Source organism: Pelodiscus sinensis, chromosome 2, assembly GCF_052426305.1.
Source record: "Pelodiscus sinensis isolate ZL-2025 chromosome 2, ASM5242630v1, whole genome shotgun sequence".
Lineage (NCBI taxonomy): Eukaryota > Metazoa > Chordata > Testudines > Trionychidae > Pelodiscus > Pelodiscus sinensis.
This window is the reverse complement of record NC_143053.1, coordinates 85,449,296-85,467,293: the sequence shown is the minus strand read 5'-3', so window position 1 is coordinate 85,467,293 and position 17,998 is coordinate 85,449,296. Positions and strand designations below refer to the sequence as shown.

Here is a 17,998-nt window from a genome sequence, read left to right as displayed (position 1 = left end):
AGGTCTCCATAGAAAAGGTGATAAAATCAGCCTCAAGGAACAGTTGCTTATTTTTAAAGAAATGTGCTTCTGAGAGCGTGTGTAAGGTGTAGATATCTTCAATGAAGCTTTTCATTGATGAACATAAGTTCTTTGTAAATGAGGGCCCACAGACCTTTAACCACCACAAGGAGGGTTGGTAACCCTAAAGCACTTCTAACATAGTGGAGAAATGCCGCTCACTGACAAGATGCAGATTTGTGAATTGCAATTGGTAACAAGGTTTTTCCAGGAATGTCTGGACTTTTATGCAAAACAGTTTTGAAAATTAAAATAGAATCTTTGTTTGATATGCCTTCTAAAAAAAAGCAAGATTTTCTCTTTTATTAGGAAGCAGCACCGAGTTGTGGAAACATAACCACAGAATATTTTTTGTCAGCTACAGCGTATCTGGATGAGAATTTCTTGTTGTTTGCATAGTTTGCATTGTGTTTGGTTTGTAAATGAATAAACAGGAAGGACATAGCAGGAGGGGGCCTTAGCTTTTTGTCTTCCCATACTACTCTGCCAAATGGATCTTCCATAATATTTGTATTCAGAAAATAGAGCAGCTGACCTGCCCTCTAACTTCTTTATTCTCCATGGTCTATCTACTACTAATGGTCCCTCATAGTTTTCTCTTCTGACACATGCTCAGATTCATTAATTTGGTTTGAAAAGTGTTATCCTCTGAGAACCCTTTCCGCTGTGTTTCCTTAGAGCACTTGAAAGAAAAGAGACATCTAGGACTATGAAACCTGAATGTAAATTACTATTTCACAAGGAAGAATTTTGGTTAATAAAGATTGCTTGGTGCCAGTGAGTTTTTAGAGCACTGATTTGTTGATTTGCTCAGAATGTTAATACCGAACAAGTCAGTGCAAGTAAATGGTAACAAAGGAAACTTAATGCATGCATGAATAGTTTTAGGGATTTGGGGTAAATGTTTATTTCTAAAGGTTGATTGTGAATGGATTAGAAATATTCCTCTGGCGATATTCTGCATTTTCTATTTATGGACATTTCAAAGGGTTGTGAAGAATCAATGTCTCTGTGTACTTTGTTCTCTGGTTGTTATGAGTACTGTCATATTTGTGCCATATTTCCCATACCTTACATTCAAGTACTTATAAACTTTCAATTTATTTTTGTTTATAAAACTTAAGTGTTTTGTGATGAATATTTATCAGGTGAGACTATTTCATAAAGACTTACCACAGAATGGATGAAACACTCTTTGGGATTGCTAGCTATGTACTTTGTACAATATTGAAATCCATTTTTCATAGAGTTGATGAATTCTAGACACTTATGTATATAGCCTATTATTGAGTCCCTGGGGGCAGATCCTCATGTGACATAAATTATCACTCCACTGAGGTCAGCTGATAGCAGCTGAGGATTTGCTGCCATGCATCCACTAGAGTCTTTTGGCTGGAAACTCCAGGAAACAGACATAAAAATAAACTATATTCTAGCTTGTACCTAGGTTTGTATAGTCCAGACATAGCTGGGCAGAACAGCGGCTTAACAGATGCTAGTTAAAAGAAGAGTGCTGTCTAATACGATGATTAGATTGATCTTTAGGTCTTTTCCCTTTCAGAATCTCTTTTCAACATGTAGAAAAAGTTTAGCATTTTGCAAGGCTAGCCAAGGGGATACTTTATGAAACGTCAGCATGTAATATGTATCATAAACACTAGATATATAATATCTGTCAGGGCCAGATATATGAGGCTTTATACTAGGGATGAAAAATCTTGTTCAATCCATTAACCAGTTAAAAGTTACATTTAACTGTTTAATTGATTAAACGGGGTTCTGCATCATGGTGTGGCAGGCCCAGCTGGGCTGGCCCCCCCACTTGCTATGCAGTGTGGTGCTCCAGACTTGCCGGACCGCTGGTTAACCAGTAACCAGTAAGCATCACCCAGTGCTACTTTTTAGAAATTATAGTAAGAGTTGTTGTTATTATTATTATTTTCTTATTATGCCACCACTGTGTTTTGCATTGCTGAGTTGGGGTTATGTGTGGATTGTGCACTGTTCAGTGAAAATCAATGATCATTATTAATATTTATTGTGGCTCAGATTTTCAAGTCTGTTTAAGAGTGTCTGTTAGGTGTCTTCAAAATCTCACTTTTTTCATTATTGCAACATAATAATGAGGGCCCACCTTGTGCTAGAGGCAATGCAAACCAAAAAAGAGTTCTTGCTGTAAACAGCTATTCCTGATTTTGAAAGTAAATCCCTATATTTTAGTACAATCTTGGGTAACAAGATGTCAAAATAGCTAAGCTTCTGATAAATGAATGACTGATATTAAGGTATTATATTATTATTATTATGTAGAAGTTGGCACACCATTAATTTGTAGTTTCTTCTATTGATAAATAACATGTAATAATATTTACAATTTGTATAGGGGGTTCACCTTGAAATCACTGTTCAATAAGTGATTTCTATAAAGCCATATCCCTAACTGACATAAATTGTCATCACCAGATTGACTGCAATGGAGCTATCCAATTTACTTAAGTGGAAAATCTGACTCAAAATCTTTGTTACTTTAAAACTGGTACTTTTGTTGATTGAAATGAATTTAAAGTATCAAGATCATAAAACAAAGCTAGCTCAGGAATTTAGAATCTTTTTTGGATTGAGATTAGCACCTACTATAATGTCACTTTAACTCTTGAGAGTAAAAACCAGAAAGTACTTCTTCATTGATTTCTGAGTTTCTAATATGAGACTGAAACAATCATTGTTCCCGAAACAAACATTAAAGGGGTACAGGCTGATGCTAAGAATATCTCCCAGCACTTTGGAAAAGTTTGCATGAATTTACTTTAGATTTTATTTGCAAGTAAAATCTGGATCTTAAGCATAACAGACTTTTCTGTAGCAAGGGGTTTAGTTGTACCTATAATACAGAGTAGATTTTGCCGTCTATTAAAAAGGAATAGCATTTACAGCCCTTTGTATATGTTTTAACCACAAGCCTTGTCAAACCATTTCGAAAAACGCACTGTTTTCTTTTCTAAATTGCCTTTTTTGGCGTTTCAAGGTACATGTTTCTATGCTCTTACCCTGGAGGGAAGATTTAGAATAACTTATTAAGACTAGTAGAAACCAGTCTGAAAAAACAAGTGCATTCTTCAGGGCTCGTTTATTGTGCAGTCTTGTGCATTATGTGGTAGGCATCACACTACTGTCGTTTTAGCGGGCAATGTAGGCTAGTTAATGAGGTCCTGAAGTTCAGTAGAGTATCTTACCCTCAATATTCACTTTTGGGGAGGGAGATGGCACAATTTGGTGGAATTTGGATTAGGATGTGGATTTGAACTTTCCAACTGGCCCCTAGAAACTGGCATTTCTAGTAGAACACTCTAGAAATGTGGGGACATCAGAATTGCCCAGGTTGGACTAACCTTGTATACTAGCCTTTCATTTCTGGTCAGTGGGGCTCAATTATTTGTGGTTACAAAATAAATGGGCCTCTTCCTACAGAAGTCTCCATTTTTGCAAATCAAAAAACTGCTGCACAGTTGGAGTTTCTGTGCGAGAGAAGCCTGGGGCTAAACTTGCAGAGATAGGATCCGGTCAAGCTTTTAGAGCAATGGCAAAAGTCTATGGAAGAAGTTTGAATATCATCTGCTGCCTTGGCTATTGCCAGTCCAATTAGTGTCTCACTCTCTTGAGCAGTGGAATGTGCAAAATGGCTAGAAGAATCGGGGGAGGAGGAGAGTTCACTTTTTATGTTGAAAATGACAAGAATTCTGTTTAAGGAATGAAAATGCACCTCATCTAGCAGGAACTGCTTTTAGGGAAATACATAATAGCAACAGTTGCTAACAATTTTGGAGAATTCTAAACTAGTGGCGCTGGAACAATGTTTAGGGTGCAGGTGCTGCTCAGCGCCCCCCTCGCCTTACCACATCTGTGATCCTCTGTCCCAGGCTGGGGCCACAGCGGTGGGTGGCTGCAGAGCCCTGGGCAAAGGGCCAGTGGTCGATGCCGCGAGGTCTGCAGTGCAGTTGTTGGGATCCAGGGCAGCAATGGATCCCTCAGTAGCTGGAACCCCGGGGCCAAGAGTGGTTCCCACAGGGCTGGCAGTTGAGAACCTGGGGATCAGCAGGGCTCCTGGCAGTGGGGATACCCCAATGCAGGACACAAAATCTGGGAAGTGCTGCAGCACCCTTCCCCCTGCACCTCTGCATCCCATACCTATGCGCATAACAAAACAGAAGGAAGTGATAAGGTTTTAAACAGACTTGTGACTCTGTTTAATACAAGGTTATTTGTTTGGTCTCTGCGGTGAGTACTGCATGCATTTAAAATGACACTTTCCGATCCATAGTTGCCTGGGAATCACTAAGTTGCTTTGTCTTGCCCTTTTTACCCTTGTAGTCCAGTAAGGAAAGCAATTCTGTGGAAGTTACAAAGTCAAATTAAAATGCGCAAATGATTAGCTCTCACAGCACAGCTGTGCAAACGAGGTTATCATGCGACATTAGTGGACCCAGAATGAGTGAAAGGGTATGTGGTAAAGCTTGTAAATCACCAGTAGTGGAGTTAATCTTCAGAGTTAATAAAATACAAAATCTTGCTGGAAAATATTCTCAGTATTGTATACAATCATTTTCATTATACAGAGTTTCCAGTACAGGATCCACTCAAGCTGGGAGTGGGGAGTGCTGGTGTTAGCAGAGACTAGAAAGTCTGAGATTTCACAAGCCTCTGGATGCTGAGGATCTGCAGGGATGGAACCACACATAGTTGCATAGTGATAGAAATGTAGCCGTGTTAGTCTGGTGTAGCTGAAACAAAATACAGGACTATGTAGCACTTTAAAGACTAACAAGATGGTTTATTAGGTGATGAGTTTTCGTGGGCCAGACCCACTGATCTGAGGAAGTGGGTCTGGCCCACAAAAGCTCATCACCTAATAAACCATCTTGTTAGTCTTTAAAGTGCTACATAGTCCTGTACATAGTTGCAGACATTGAAGAGATACCTGTATAGATGACTGTGTTTGTGTGTGCTTCATTCATACTTCTCCTGGCAGCTCAACTTCTGTAGGAACCCATGCAGCAGTGACTGGATGTCTCATAACTGCTCAATAGCTGTATTAACTCTCAGGCATATTTCAAAGATAGGTGAAAATCTCCGTGGCTGTGCAAAGCCGTGCCAGTCCCTTGAATCAGACTTCACTTTAAAAACTTGCGTAGTCCCATCTCCGTGAATCCCCTGTGGAGGGGCATCCAAAGATTTTCAGCAAGGTGGACACAGTGCTGTGGATGTTGCCTCTCTTGGGAGCAGGGGCACTCATGCCTATGCTTATCATATTTTTCAGAAGCAAAGATCTCTAAATATCAAGATGGTATAAAATGTCAAGTATTGTATTGCATTCTGTTATCATAGTTAATAAAAATATTTCTCATTAAGGATTCAGTTAAAATCTATTTTTGCAAGGGGGCCGAGTTTTCCTGTGTTGTTCATGTTTTGTGTCCTATGAATGCACTAATGAAAACACAGAATAGAGACAGGGCAGGGGACAGGCCACAGAGTTGTGTATCTAGTTGATACGCGTTTACATGCAGTGGAATCCATTCTCTTCCACAGAGAAAGATTGGGAGTTGATAGTTGCTCTGTGCATAGGCTGACCATGCGCAAGCAACTGCATTTTCAAAACCATCCAGTTATTTTTGGGTACTTCTATTTTTGGATGTCTTGGGACTGATTTTTGAAGGTCTCATACAGTCTACACTCTAATTAACATTGCTTGGATTTCTGAGTATTCAGGGCTTCTGAAAAGCTGGCCTTTAATATCTGAAGTATGGCACCTAAAATCAACTGTCACTTTTCAAAATTTTGACTTTAACGTCAGGTCTACACTATTGTCTTTTTTCGGAAAAAGCTACAGAAATTGCACTCCGCAATTTGCGTAGCTTTTTCCAATTGCTTTTCCGGAAGAGGCTTTTCCTCTGTTTGGCCCCCTCTAGACGGGGCCAAATGGCGGAAAAGCTTCCTCTTTCAGAGGAGCCCTTATTCTTCGTAGAACGAGGTATACAGGGCTCCCTGGAAGAGCGCATCCGCTCTTCAGCAAAAAAAAAGTGGAAGAGCAAACGTGTTCCCTGGACATAGTCTAGACGTAACCTAAATGACATACACTTCAGTAGGATGAACAATGTATGTTCATAATCCCTGTGAGAATTCCACTGTTTGACTGACCCTCCACAAGAAACTTGATATTCAAAATAGATTAAACTTAATGTATTCTTGTAATACTGTTTATTTTTATTCCCATAGCAGTGACTGCTGTTCGTGTGCGATGAAGGGTAACTTGTTGTTGTTACTTGTTGAAACTGGATTTAAAACTAGCTGCGTCAGCTGCAGTTTGTCGAGACTATAACAGCTCTCGAAAAAACCCTGTGTAATCAAAAGTAACTCATTTGTTGTTCAGCCAACTGTGTAATAAGCAAAGAGGCAGCTTTTAGTTAACTATGGTCAATGGTGAGTAAAAAAAAGTATAATATGTTTCAAGTAGAGAAACAAGGAAGTGAATGTCCTTTTTTTGAAATAAAAAATTCCCCTTCAGGGATTTCTACTGTACCGTTGCAAATAAATGGCAAAACTTCAGTTGGAGCAGACAAGGACTTAAGTGATAATATTGTAGATTCTCCTTTTATATATTCCAGGTGTAATTCCACTGACATCCATTACATCAGTATAAAATCAGTGAGAGACAAGAATCAGACTATTTTGTACGGAACACTGAAGTTGTCTGATCCAGCTTTTGTTCGATTTTCATTTTTTTTCCACGTTGAAAGGAGATACTAGTACATGATTTTTACTAAAGGAGCCTGTTGGTGGCAAATAACTTTTTCAAATGGGACCCTTCAATGGACTAGAAGCCAGATTATAGAGCCATATATTCTTGGTATTCTGATGACTTTGCTTGGCTTTTAAATGTGTACAATACTAGAGGGATGTAAAAATCTCTAGGTTTTTCTCTTACTAGGAATCATGTTGCAATTAGCAAAGATCTTGATTCTCTAATTGCTGACAGTAATGCAAATCAGAAGTAGCTCCACTGAAGTCAGTGGGTCAGATTCTTTGTTGGTGCAAAATAACATCTTATTCGGCTTGACTGAGGGGAGTGCAAGTATGCTTTATATCAGTTGAGTATCTGGCCCAAACAGTAAAACGAGTTCAGGAGAAAAGAATCCAGCTCAGTGGAGATCAAGTTATAAGAAAATATTCACACCCAAAAGAAATGAGATAAAACTTGTCTTTTACTAGTGGGTATGAACTGTTTGGCCATTTTTTTTGGGTGGGTGGGGGGAAAGCGTGTGTGTGTGTGTGTGTGTGTGTGTGTGTGTGAGAGAGAGAGAGAGAGAGAGAGAGAGAGAGAGAGAGAGAAAAAGCGAGGGCAGTGTTCAAAAGCAGTTTTCTGAGCCCATATATTGATTAAATAATATTTATTTCTATCTAACCATGGTTTGGCAACATATAGAAAACATTAAACTATTGTCAAGTATATCATCTACCTTCAAACACTTTATTTAGGTAATAATGCATTTGGACTGTGTTCTGGAATGGAGGAGTGTTCGTGGAAGTGTTTTGATAGAACTGATGTACTTAAGTGATCCTGGCTGATGAAGTAGCTCCTTTGGAGCTGTTATCCATTCACAAAAGTTAGCTGTAAAGCTGCTGTAACCTACCCTGGGGACTGGTTTGGCTCCTGGCTACCCTTAGGATTGAGATCTGGAAAAGTGGTATAAAATCACCTCTTGCTGCTCTCCCCTTTCCTCGGGCTCCCTTGATCTCAAGTGTGCTGAATGCTATTATAGTGCACCTGAGGATCTGGCATTAAATATAAAACTGTAAATGGTTTTTGCATTTTTAAAAAACTTGGCATTCTTAGTCATGGCAAGGGCATGATGTGATATTTACATTGCTTGCCTTGTAGTATACAATCTTACTTATTTACCATTCAGTGGTTATGTTTAGAAAAGGATATTGCTTAAAGTAATTCCAAATTTACTGCAATATATTTGCAGATACATCATAGGATGAACATATTTTCGAGGGAACGCAAAGAAAAGGATCACCAAACACGGCTTTAGAAACTAAGCAGAGAGCAGACACTTATTACTGAGTGGATTAATGTCACCAGACAATTTTAAAATAGTGGTGTCCCATCTGCATGTACTGTAGAGACAAATATATCCAGCTCTTCCTGAACTACTATGGATAAAAAATATTTGATCTTCACTACTATAAAATTGTTCAATAAATATGTCTGTCACTTTCTGCATGAGCCAGGTATTAGAATTTTACAACAAAGTGATTCACACTTCTGGTAAAGCCAATGAAAAATCATATTAGTTTTTGTCAAATATTGCTTTATTCACAGACATTCCAAGCAAATGTTACCAAAACCCCAAGCAAAATATATAATACTTATTAAAATGTTCATATATTTTAAATTGACCAGCTGGTGCTTGTTTTATATGGCAGTATCATGTGTTAAAAGTTTCTGCCTTAATTTTATGTAGGTCTTTCAAGTTGCATATGTGATCATCAAAGCTGCTAATGCTCCTCGACCTGGAAACTGGATTTTGGAACGTTCAGTGGATGGCACAGAGTTCAAACCCTGGCAGTATTATGCAATTAGTGACACAGAGTGTTTAACTCGTTATAATGTAACACCAAGACTTGGGCCTCCTACTTACAAGAGAGATGATGAAGTGATCTGCACCTCTTACTATTCCAGGCTAGTTCCATTAGAACATGGAGAGGTATGCTGTTTGTTTCTGCACTTGTCATTTGTGAACATGAATTTGAACTAATTACAAGCTTCAGAAATTTTTAATTATAGTTGCACAATTTATGCCTTCCATCATTGTCAGATACTTTGGATTTGTTATGATGTCTTTCAGGATCAAATCTCAGTTTCATTTACCAGTATAATAATTTAAAAATACGTTAGGAAAACATACCTTTGGCTCTGCATATTCTAGTTTAAAATGACTTTGTAGTAGCTCTTCACATAATTTGAAGACGGCTACTAATTATGAATTAGGTACTTAATCTTGAAAGAATAAAGGAGAGACTTTATCTATGGCCAGGTGTTTAATTTAAAAAGAGCTTCTTCAGGAGCACCTGGTTTTGTAAGATAAAGCTGCAAATGCTGTCTGACATGCCCTGCACAGATGGACTGGAAAACAAGCCCTGGCATTGTTTCAGGAACAGCACATAATTAAACGAGCTATACATTATGCAGGCTAACTGCTGATTGTTCTTTTTTTAACCAAGACTCTTCTTTCTGTAATTTGTTTCAGAACATAATGAAATGATGCATTAAAATCAGTGGTTAGTCTATTGTGAATTGCCTTTTTATCAGAGGTGCTGGAACAATTTTTATAGTGGGGATACTGAACTCCATTGAACCAAACCATAAATCCTGTATATGATGGAAACCACTTTAAGTCCCTGCACCCTTACTTCCGGCATTATGCTTCTTATGTGGTAATAAACCCAATAAGCCTATGGAGGTTGCTAGTAACCCTTTGTTTAAAAGCTCTTTTCTAGAGTAAAATAAATTGGAGTATGCACAATTAAGGATTGAAGTGTTATTAATGTTGCCTTTTTTCAGATTTAAATCACAATTTTGGCCCCTCACAGTGAAAGTTATCCTGATTAATCTTGAATGATTTTATGTCAAGCATATTTGAATCAAGTATTTGTTGTGGGGATGTCCAAAATGGGTGAAACTGTACACACTGAGAAATTTGGACCAGGTTAAAAGAAAGCCTGTACATTCCCTAATTATAGAAGTAATTGTTTATAAAACATTATTTATAAATATTTTCTGTTGAAACATTTGTATTGCCTTAGACAAAACTAAAAATCTAAATAAAAGAGAAATACAACAATAAAAAACCAGGGTATGAGGAAATATGCATACAAAGTAGGACACAGCTAAAACCAAATTAGTTATGAAAAAAATGGAATAGCTAGTTTTACCTCTTACCATATAAATCTTTCCAAGTTGTACAAGAGACATTCTATGAGGGCTAAATTCTGCACTTTTTACTCATCGTCAGTATGTTTTTTCCACATCGGTGAGCAAAAGGATCCTAGATTCAAACTAGTGCATAGAAGGAATGGTCTTCTGCACCCTTCGTCTCCCATCCATTTCTTTTAACCCTGCAGAAGTCCCACCTTAAGTACCACATAGACATTGGAGTCTGTGACCTGGAAATGGTGTTTCCAGGTATATGTGAGTGATAAATTAGACAGATGACATTACTAATATTGAAATTGTGAACAGAATAGATAAGACAATTGATTTGATGCCTTTGTTGATACATTGCACCCAGTTATCCATTTTGTTTGTTTTTATGGCTTTAAAGTTCATAGAAAAAATGTTTATCATAAGCAGGTTATAACTGAGGATATGGTGAAGTTAGTTCTTCTCTCTAGATTCACACCTCATTGATCAACGGTAGACCTAGTGCCGATGACCCTTCGCAAACACTATTGGAGTTCACCTCTGCCCGATACATTCGTCTTCGCCTGCAACGTATTAGAACTCTTAATGCTGACCTCATGACTCTTAGCCATCATGATCCTAAAGACCTGGATCCCATTGTTACCAGAAGGGTAAGCTGATCTTTTATATCTGTTGTTCACCACACTGGACAACAAAGACTAAGTCCTGCCTGTCCTAATAAAGGACTTGACCCTCAACATTCAATGTTTCATGAGGTTAAGTAAACATTACTGTCTCTGTGACGTTACTACCCATTGTAAGGCTGCAGAGATAGTTGTTCCAATGAAAGACTTTTGATGTTTTTTTCCTTCAGAATTGCCATTTAGTTACTAACCATGAGGTTGTATTGCTAACATTTCATCAGCAAAGATAAAAATGTGATTTGTTTGATTAAAATGTCACTTTAGGCAAAAAAGTAAATATTTATGTGAGTTACATTTTATGTTAGGGTACGTCTACACTACATGCCTCTGTCGGCAGAGGCATGTAGATTTGTTTGTTCAGCAAAGGTAAATGAAGCCGCGATTTAAATGTTCGCGGCTTCATTTACATTTACATGGCTGCCGCGCTGAGCCGACAAACAGCTGATCAGCTGTTTGTCGGCTCGCCGCTAGTCTGGACATTCCCCCTGTCGACATCAAAGCCCTTTGTCGGCAGCCCCGGTAAACCTCATTCCACGAGGAATAACGGGGCTGCCGACAAAGGGCTTTGATGTCGACAGGGGGAACGTCCAGACTAGCGGCGAGCCGACAAACAGCTGATCAGCTGTTTGTTGGCTCAGCGCGGCAGCCATGTAAATGTAAATGAAGCCGCGATCATTTAAATCGCGGCTTCATTTACCTTTGCCTACAACCCTAATCTACATGCCTCTGCTGACAGAGGCATGTAGTCTAGACACAGCCTTAGTGTACAGTGATTTCTGGTGTGTTAAGGACAGGCCAGCTGATGGGGGGGTAGGGATGAAGGAGGCAACTGCCCCAGGATCTGGTGATTCAAAAGCATCGGTGACAGTGGCCAGAGCCCCAGGCCTCATCACTGGAGTCCTGCGTGGCACCCTTCAGAGACCTGGCCGGAACACTCTATAAGGCGCTGAGAGTAGAGCGGGCCTACAGCCCAGGCAGCATTGAGGGCTAGCTGCCCTGGCCCTGGCCCTGCCCCTTGCAGGAGTATTGAGCCGCTGCCCATCCTCCCTCTCCCTGCCTCCTCAGCCCCAGGCCCCGGCAAGTCTGTTGGCTTGACTAGTTTGAAATGTATTACATTACAAGCTGTGTTATCTGGCACATTAATATCCTGAATACTTGGTTAACCAGTATCTGTCTCAGATGGCAATACAGTTCCTCCTTCAGTTAACTGTAAAAATTCTGATAGCCACCCAGCATAGTTTTTTGACGTTTTCCAGCACTTGCGGAAGTCAAGCTTGTTAACTTGTGGCAGTAAAGTGTTCGTTTTGTGCTTTTGCATATAATTCCATTATTGGATATTATCTAACCCTTCCTGCAAAAATTGAGGAAGAAGGGATCTTGCGCAAAAGGGGGGTTTGTGCAAAAAGGTACCGTCTACACAGTGCTTTTTTGTGCTAAAACCTCTTCCGCAAAAAGGATCAGAAGAGAATATGCAAATGAGAGTGCAAGATATGCAAATGAGTGCTCCATTTTAATTTCCTCTTCCAGAAAAAGTTCATAGTGTAGCCATAGCTTTATAGTCTAAGGAGTCTCTGTTCAGCCAGAGTCACTGAGGACTTTCTCCAGCCCAGACCAAAGAAAGAAGAAAAGAAGAAAGCTTACTCCCTTCAGAAAGTGAAATCAAATCAAAACAAAACAAAAAAAAAAACCTGTCTGTAAACTTGTCTGTGCACACAAAGCACCTACTGTGCTTGTCCCAGACTTGTGTGTCTTAACTCTTTCCCCAGAACTCTCAGACACAGCTTGTGCACAATCCTGTGAAGTGCCTGCCAGCCCTGCTTATTCTGGATCTGTAACTGAGCCCAGCTGCTTCACATCCTGCCTCTTTCTTGCCCTGAACATTAATCCCTTCCCTGCTTTCCAGATGTATGGGACTTATATACAGCATCTGGTACTTTGCTGCCCTGCTGTTCCTTAAGCTAAATATTTGAGTAGAGCAAGACAATACATTTAAACTAGTAGTACAGAGCTAGTGTGAGGGGAAGCTCATGAACAGATTTTGAATAAAAGTGGAAACCCCCAGTTTTGAAAACATATACAGTGATGCCAGAATTTTCCTAAATTAAAATTTAAGTCTTCAGGTTGTTACCCAGAAAACATTCCATTATGTCATGTGACATCTTACATGGCAAAAAAGGATTTTTGAAGAATCAGATTCTGGAATCAGAAATCACTGAAATCAGGGTTGTACATGCTTGTTCAAGATCAGAATGCGTCTTTTAATTCCTGTGGGTACGTCTACACTGCAAAGAAGAAGAAATAGAAGAAATACTCTGAAATAGTTTATTTCAAAATAGCACATCTACTCTACAGGGAAGCCTCAAAATTAGTCCAAGGCAGGCTCCCTTAATGTGGATGTGCTATCTTTTTTTAGAGCCCTATAAGGCACTAGGGAATAATTACTTCGAATGGCCCTGAGGAGGATCTATTTCGAAACAGCAGCAGTGGTGCGACCATATTACTGCTATTCCGAAATAGCTATTTCAGAACAGGCGTTATTCCTTGTGAAATGGGGTTTACAGAAGTCAGAATAAGCCATCTGTAATTCTGAATTTATTTCAAAATAATTAATTGCTGTGTAGATGCTCACATTGTTATTTTGAAATAATGACCGTTATTCCGAAATAATGCTGTTGTGTAGACACACCCTGCAAGACTACAGAGGAAAAGGTCTAAAAATTTGCAAAATGTCAGGCTTGCCTAAGTTGAAGGTATTCAGTGTTGTTAAACTGTTTGGAACAGATCTGTTTTCAACTTAAAACACAATTTTATTGGCCAATTTTATTTCCAACTCAATTACTTTTCAACCTTACTTTTGTCCAGTATTACTATTCAATAAAGGATATCTCTGTTGGTGGCATGTGTATTTGCTATGGCCATGCTCGAAGCTGCCCATTGGATGAAACCACAAAGGTATGCTTTCTTATTTTTATTTTTACAAAATAGCCTTTTGAAAAAAACATTTAGTTCTTAGAGTGAACAAGATACTGTGGGTAAAATACAGAGGAACTTATACAAACCAACATACACCTTGATTCAGCAGGTACTTAAAGAGGTTCCTAACTTTACGCATGCCCTAACTTAAAGCTGTGAATTGTCTCATTGACATCAATGGGAGTAACAGCGCCATTAAAGTTAGGCACATACTTATGAACTATGCTGAAATGAGGCCTAAAAGCTTGAGCCTGCATTTTACATACAACGTAGTCTTATATGATTTTGATGGGACTATCCACATGAGTAAAATTATGCAAGTGCTTAAATCTGCAGAATTAAGTCCTTCATGCTTGATCCTTTTAAGTACTTTGTGGGTGGAACTCTCTTTGAATTCCGTGGAAGTTCCATGAAACCAGTGCTTACAGAATCCAGCCTTAGGTGCATATAAGGAAGAACACTCAAGTTAGTTACATTTCATTACTGCATTTGAACAAATTACCATCCAGGGCAGTTCTTTTGTTGCGTATTTTCCACAGAAAATGTTAACTGGTGTTAGTACCACAAGTGCAAATTTGGATGTTTCCTTTTTTGTCCTCTCCTTCTGTTTACTTTATGATATGGTTGGATAATCACAAGTTCTGAATTTCAACAGAGAAAATGTTCATTAGTAATTTTACTTCATAAATAAACTTAAAGTTCCTTTGAATGAAGCAATATCAATATACATATGCTACAATTTTTACTCGTGCTGAATTCTGAAGTACTTCTGTGAGTAAAGGGCTGTAAAATTAGGTCCATAATGTATGCTTTTATTTTTCATTTTGTCTACTTGCTGTAATTTTCTCCCTTCACTACCTAAACATACACATTTCTCAGATATTGCACTTTGCTTGGAAGTCAACTCTTTTTCTCTTAGGGTATGTCTAAACTACATGCCTCCGTCAACGGAGGCATGTAGATTAGCCAGATCGGCAGAGGGAAATGAAGCCGCGATTAAAATAATCGCGGCTTCATTTAAATTTAAATGGCTGCCCCGCTCTGCCGATCAGCTGTTTGTCGGCAGATCGGGGCAGTCTGGACGCGACGCGCCGACAAAGAAGCCTTTCTTGATCGGCACAGGTAAATCTGGTTTCACGAGGCATACCTGTGCCGATCAAGAAAGGCTTCTTTGTCAGCGCGTCGCATCCAGACTGCCCCGATCTGCCGACAAACAGCTGATCGGCAGAGCGGGGCAGCCATTTAAATTTAAATGAAGCCGCGATTATTTTAATCGCGGCTTCATTTCCCTCTGCCGATCTGGCTAATCTACATGCCTCCGTCGACGGAGGCATGTAGTTTAGACATACCCTAAGTGTCTAAATTTAAACAATGCTTTTGAGTATAGTGTCTCTCACATGGGAGAGTAGTCCCATCTGTTCCAGTAGGATATGTACCTGTGTAAGGACTTCTCACATCAGCAAAGGTAGCAGGATTTAGTTTTAGCATGTCCATATGATTGCAAAATAATTGTGATATTTAAAATTCTGAAGTAGAGTAGATTTGATATTAGTCACTTGGTTGGGTTTTCAAGACCTTGGGAAATGACCTATTTTTTAATTTTTACAATTTCATTTTTAGAAACTGCAATGCCAGTGTGAACACAATACCTGTGGAGAGAGCTGTAATGAGTGTTGTCCTGGTTACCATCAAAATCCATGGAGACCAGGAACCATTTCTGCTGGCAACAAATGTGAGAGTAAGTAGTTACAAAAGTTGAGTTGCTTAATGGTTCAATAAATGTTTACTGTTTTGTTTAACAAAAACCTGATCCAAACCTAGTGTGGAATAAAGAAAAAGTTTCGGGAATGTGGCTAGTCCCAGGGAGGTGCAGAAACAGGCAAACTATTACTAAATATCTTTAAACTTTTATTAAAGGACTTCTACGTATAAATTATTATTTTATCAATTTCTTACATACGTAGGCACCAAATAATTATTAGAATGACCAATAAGCAAAATGCAATACAGTAAAGAAAATTCCTTGAGGTTTCTCTAAATCCCAATAGTTGTTAAAAGGGACCAGGGATTATTAACAGTTACATTTACATCAGTCTTACTTATAAGACTAATTATTTATCTAAAACTTTTAACACTATTACTTAACAATACCTCTAAACAATTTCAGATAACCATACTTACATTTAACAGACACACAAACTACAACAATAACAACAACATATTCGGTATACGTTATGTTTGGTATACGTTACACTCTACAGGAACTCATTTGGTTCGGTGAGCAGGAGGTGGCCCTTGGGTGATCAGTCCTCGGACCTGGCTCATATTCTGCCTTCCAATGTTTATTCGGTATTCCTCAATTTGATACAGGAGGGGAAGCTGTTTTATAAAGAAAGCTTTTGTGTGCTTTTTGTGATAGGCTAGCAGATCCTGTGTGTTAAGTGACAGGAGTAAGGGGGTGAAATGGTTTCCTGTTTTTCCCTTTTTGCCTTATCAGGCATGGTACAGCCAGCACAAACTTTACATTAACTTCTCATGTCTGGTTTTTGTTCCTGCTTCCTAAATATTACAGCATGGGGCTTTTTCATCAGGAGGAGGGTGACCTTTAGCTTGGAGGCTATACGCGTGAGGCCTGGCCAGCAAAGAGCCTGCTTTCACACTTAGGAGTAAGGGTATGTCTACACTACCACCCTAGTTCGAACTAGGGTGGTAATGTAGGCAACCGGAGTTGCAAATGAAGCCCGGGATTTGAATTTCCTGGGCTCCATTTGCATAATGCCGGGTGCCGCCATTTTTAAATGTCCACTAGTTCGGACTCTGTGCCCCGCGGCTACACGCGGCATGAACTAGGTAGTTTGGATTAGGCTTCCTATTCCGAACTACCATTACTCCTCGTGGAGTAGTTTTCTGAAAAAAATATTAGATGTGGAAGATATGGTCAAAAATGGATTTCATTGGAAAATTGCACAATAACAATACTGAGGCTGGGGAAATTATATTAATGGATGATCAGACAGAAGAGAGTTTGGTTTACTGTGTTACAATGAAATCTCCTCTAACTTAAATAAGTTTTTTATTCTTGTGTAAAGCTAGTGACATCACTGGCATTAGTCAGTGTTTTAAGTAAGAGAAGAATAGTAAGCTGATTGTGTGTGCTGCAGAACACTATTAAAAAGAATGTTGTTAAAGTTGTGATTGTTGTTTTAAAAGTTACCTGGCCAGGAATAAGCTAAATGGTATAACTGTTTTTGTACAGGACAATCAAGACAAAGCATACATCTGATATGGATTGTTTTATTCTGCTTGTATGTTTTAGTCTTTTGGGGGGTACTTCTACACTATAACTGCCTACTTTCGAAAGTAAATCGAAAGAACAGAGCGGTTTTTCTGGCAGTGGTACTCCTCTTTCTACGAAGGAAGAACACCTTTTCCAAAAGAGCTCTTTTGGAAAAAGGCGTGTGTGTATGGGGAGGAGGGTTTTCCTTTGAAAGAAGAAGCCTCCTGAAAATAACACTGGTGCCCTGGTGGACACTCCTTCCATACTAATCACAATTCCTCAGTTCCTGTCTCCTGCCAGCTCTTAAAGCTGCAGGCACCCAGGACAAGCCCTGTGGCAGGAAGCCAGCCGTGGAGCAGTCCCTGCCACACAAGTCAGAGGTATGGCTGAAGAACAAGCCCCCTATACCTCTCTGGCCCTCTCAAGGGAGCAGCACCAGGGCTCCCAGGACCCAGCCAGGGGCAGCAAATGCCATATACCTTCCTAGACCGGGGCAGAAATCCTGTCCCTCCTCGCGCTGTGTGCGGAGGAGGCCATCCTGCAGGATCCCTGCTCCTGGAGGCAGAATGCTGACATCTATGGCTGGATGGCTGAGAGGGGACACCACCCCCGCACCTTGGACCAAGTCAGGAGCAAGATCAAAGAGCTGCCCCAAGGAGCTTCCCCAAGGATATGCCAGGGCTAGGGAGTGCAGCTCTCGCTCCGGGGCAGGACCACACTCGTGCCCATATTACGAGGAGCGTCACAGAATCCTGAGGGGTGGTGAAGTCCATTCAAAAGCTCACCTCACCTCCCTGCCTTCAGTGGGTCACTTGTGCTGCCTTCCTAAGGATGGAGCCAGGTTTAACCCTGGCCCAGTCAGTGCCTGAGTGGACTCGGGACTTGAGACACCTGTGGTCGCCCGGCTGAAGCCCCTTGAGGAGGAGGAGGAAGCGGAGGAGGAGGACAAACAGCAGCTGCAGGAGGAGGAGGAGGGGATGGCCTGTATGGTCACTGTCATCCTTGAGCCAGTACCCCAGGCCC

The 17,998-nt window shown here is 39.9% G+C and overlaps 1 protein-coding gene across 3 annotated transcripts in view; it reads left to right on the top strand.

The window, feature by feature from the left end:
• Positions 1-17,998, top strand: part of LAMA1 (laminin subunit alpha 1) — a 163,067-nt gene that overhangs the window by 35,305 nt on the left and 109,764 nt on the right. For all 3 annotated transcript variants that reach the window (XM_075920947.2, XM_075920946.2, XM_089776301.1), the window contains exons 4-7: positions 8,583-8,825; positions 10,513-10,692; positions 13,588-13,677; positions 15,319-15,436. In XM_075920947.2, the coding sequence (XP_075777062.2) occupies positions 8,583-8,825; positions 10,513-10,692; positions 13,588-13,677; positions 15,319-15,436 (631 nt within the window). The remainder of the gene's footprint in view (positions 1-8,582; positions 8,826-10,512; positions 10,693-13,587; positions 13,678-15,318; positions 15,437-17,998) is intronic.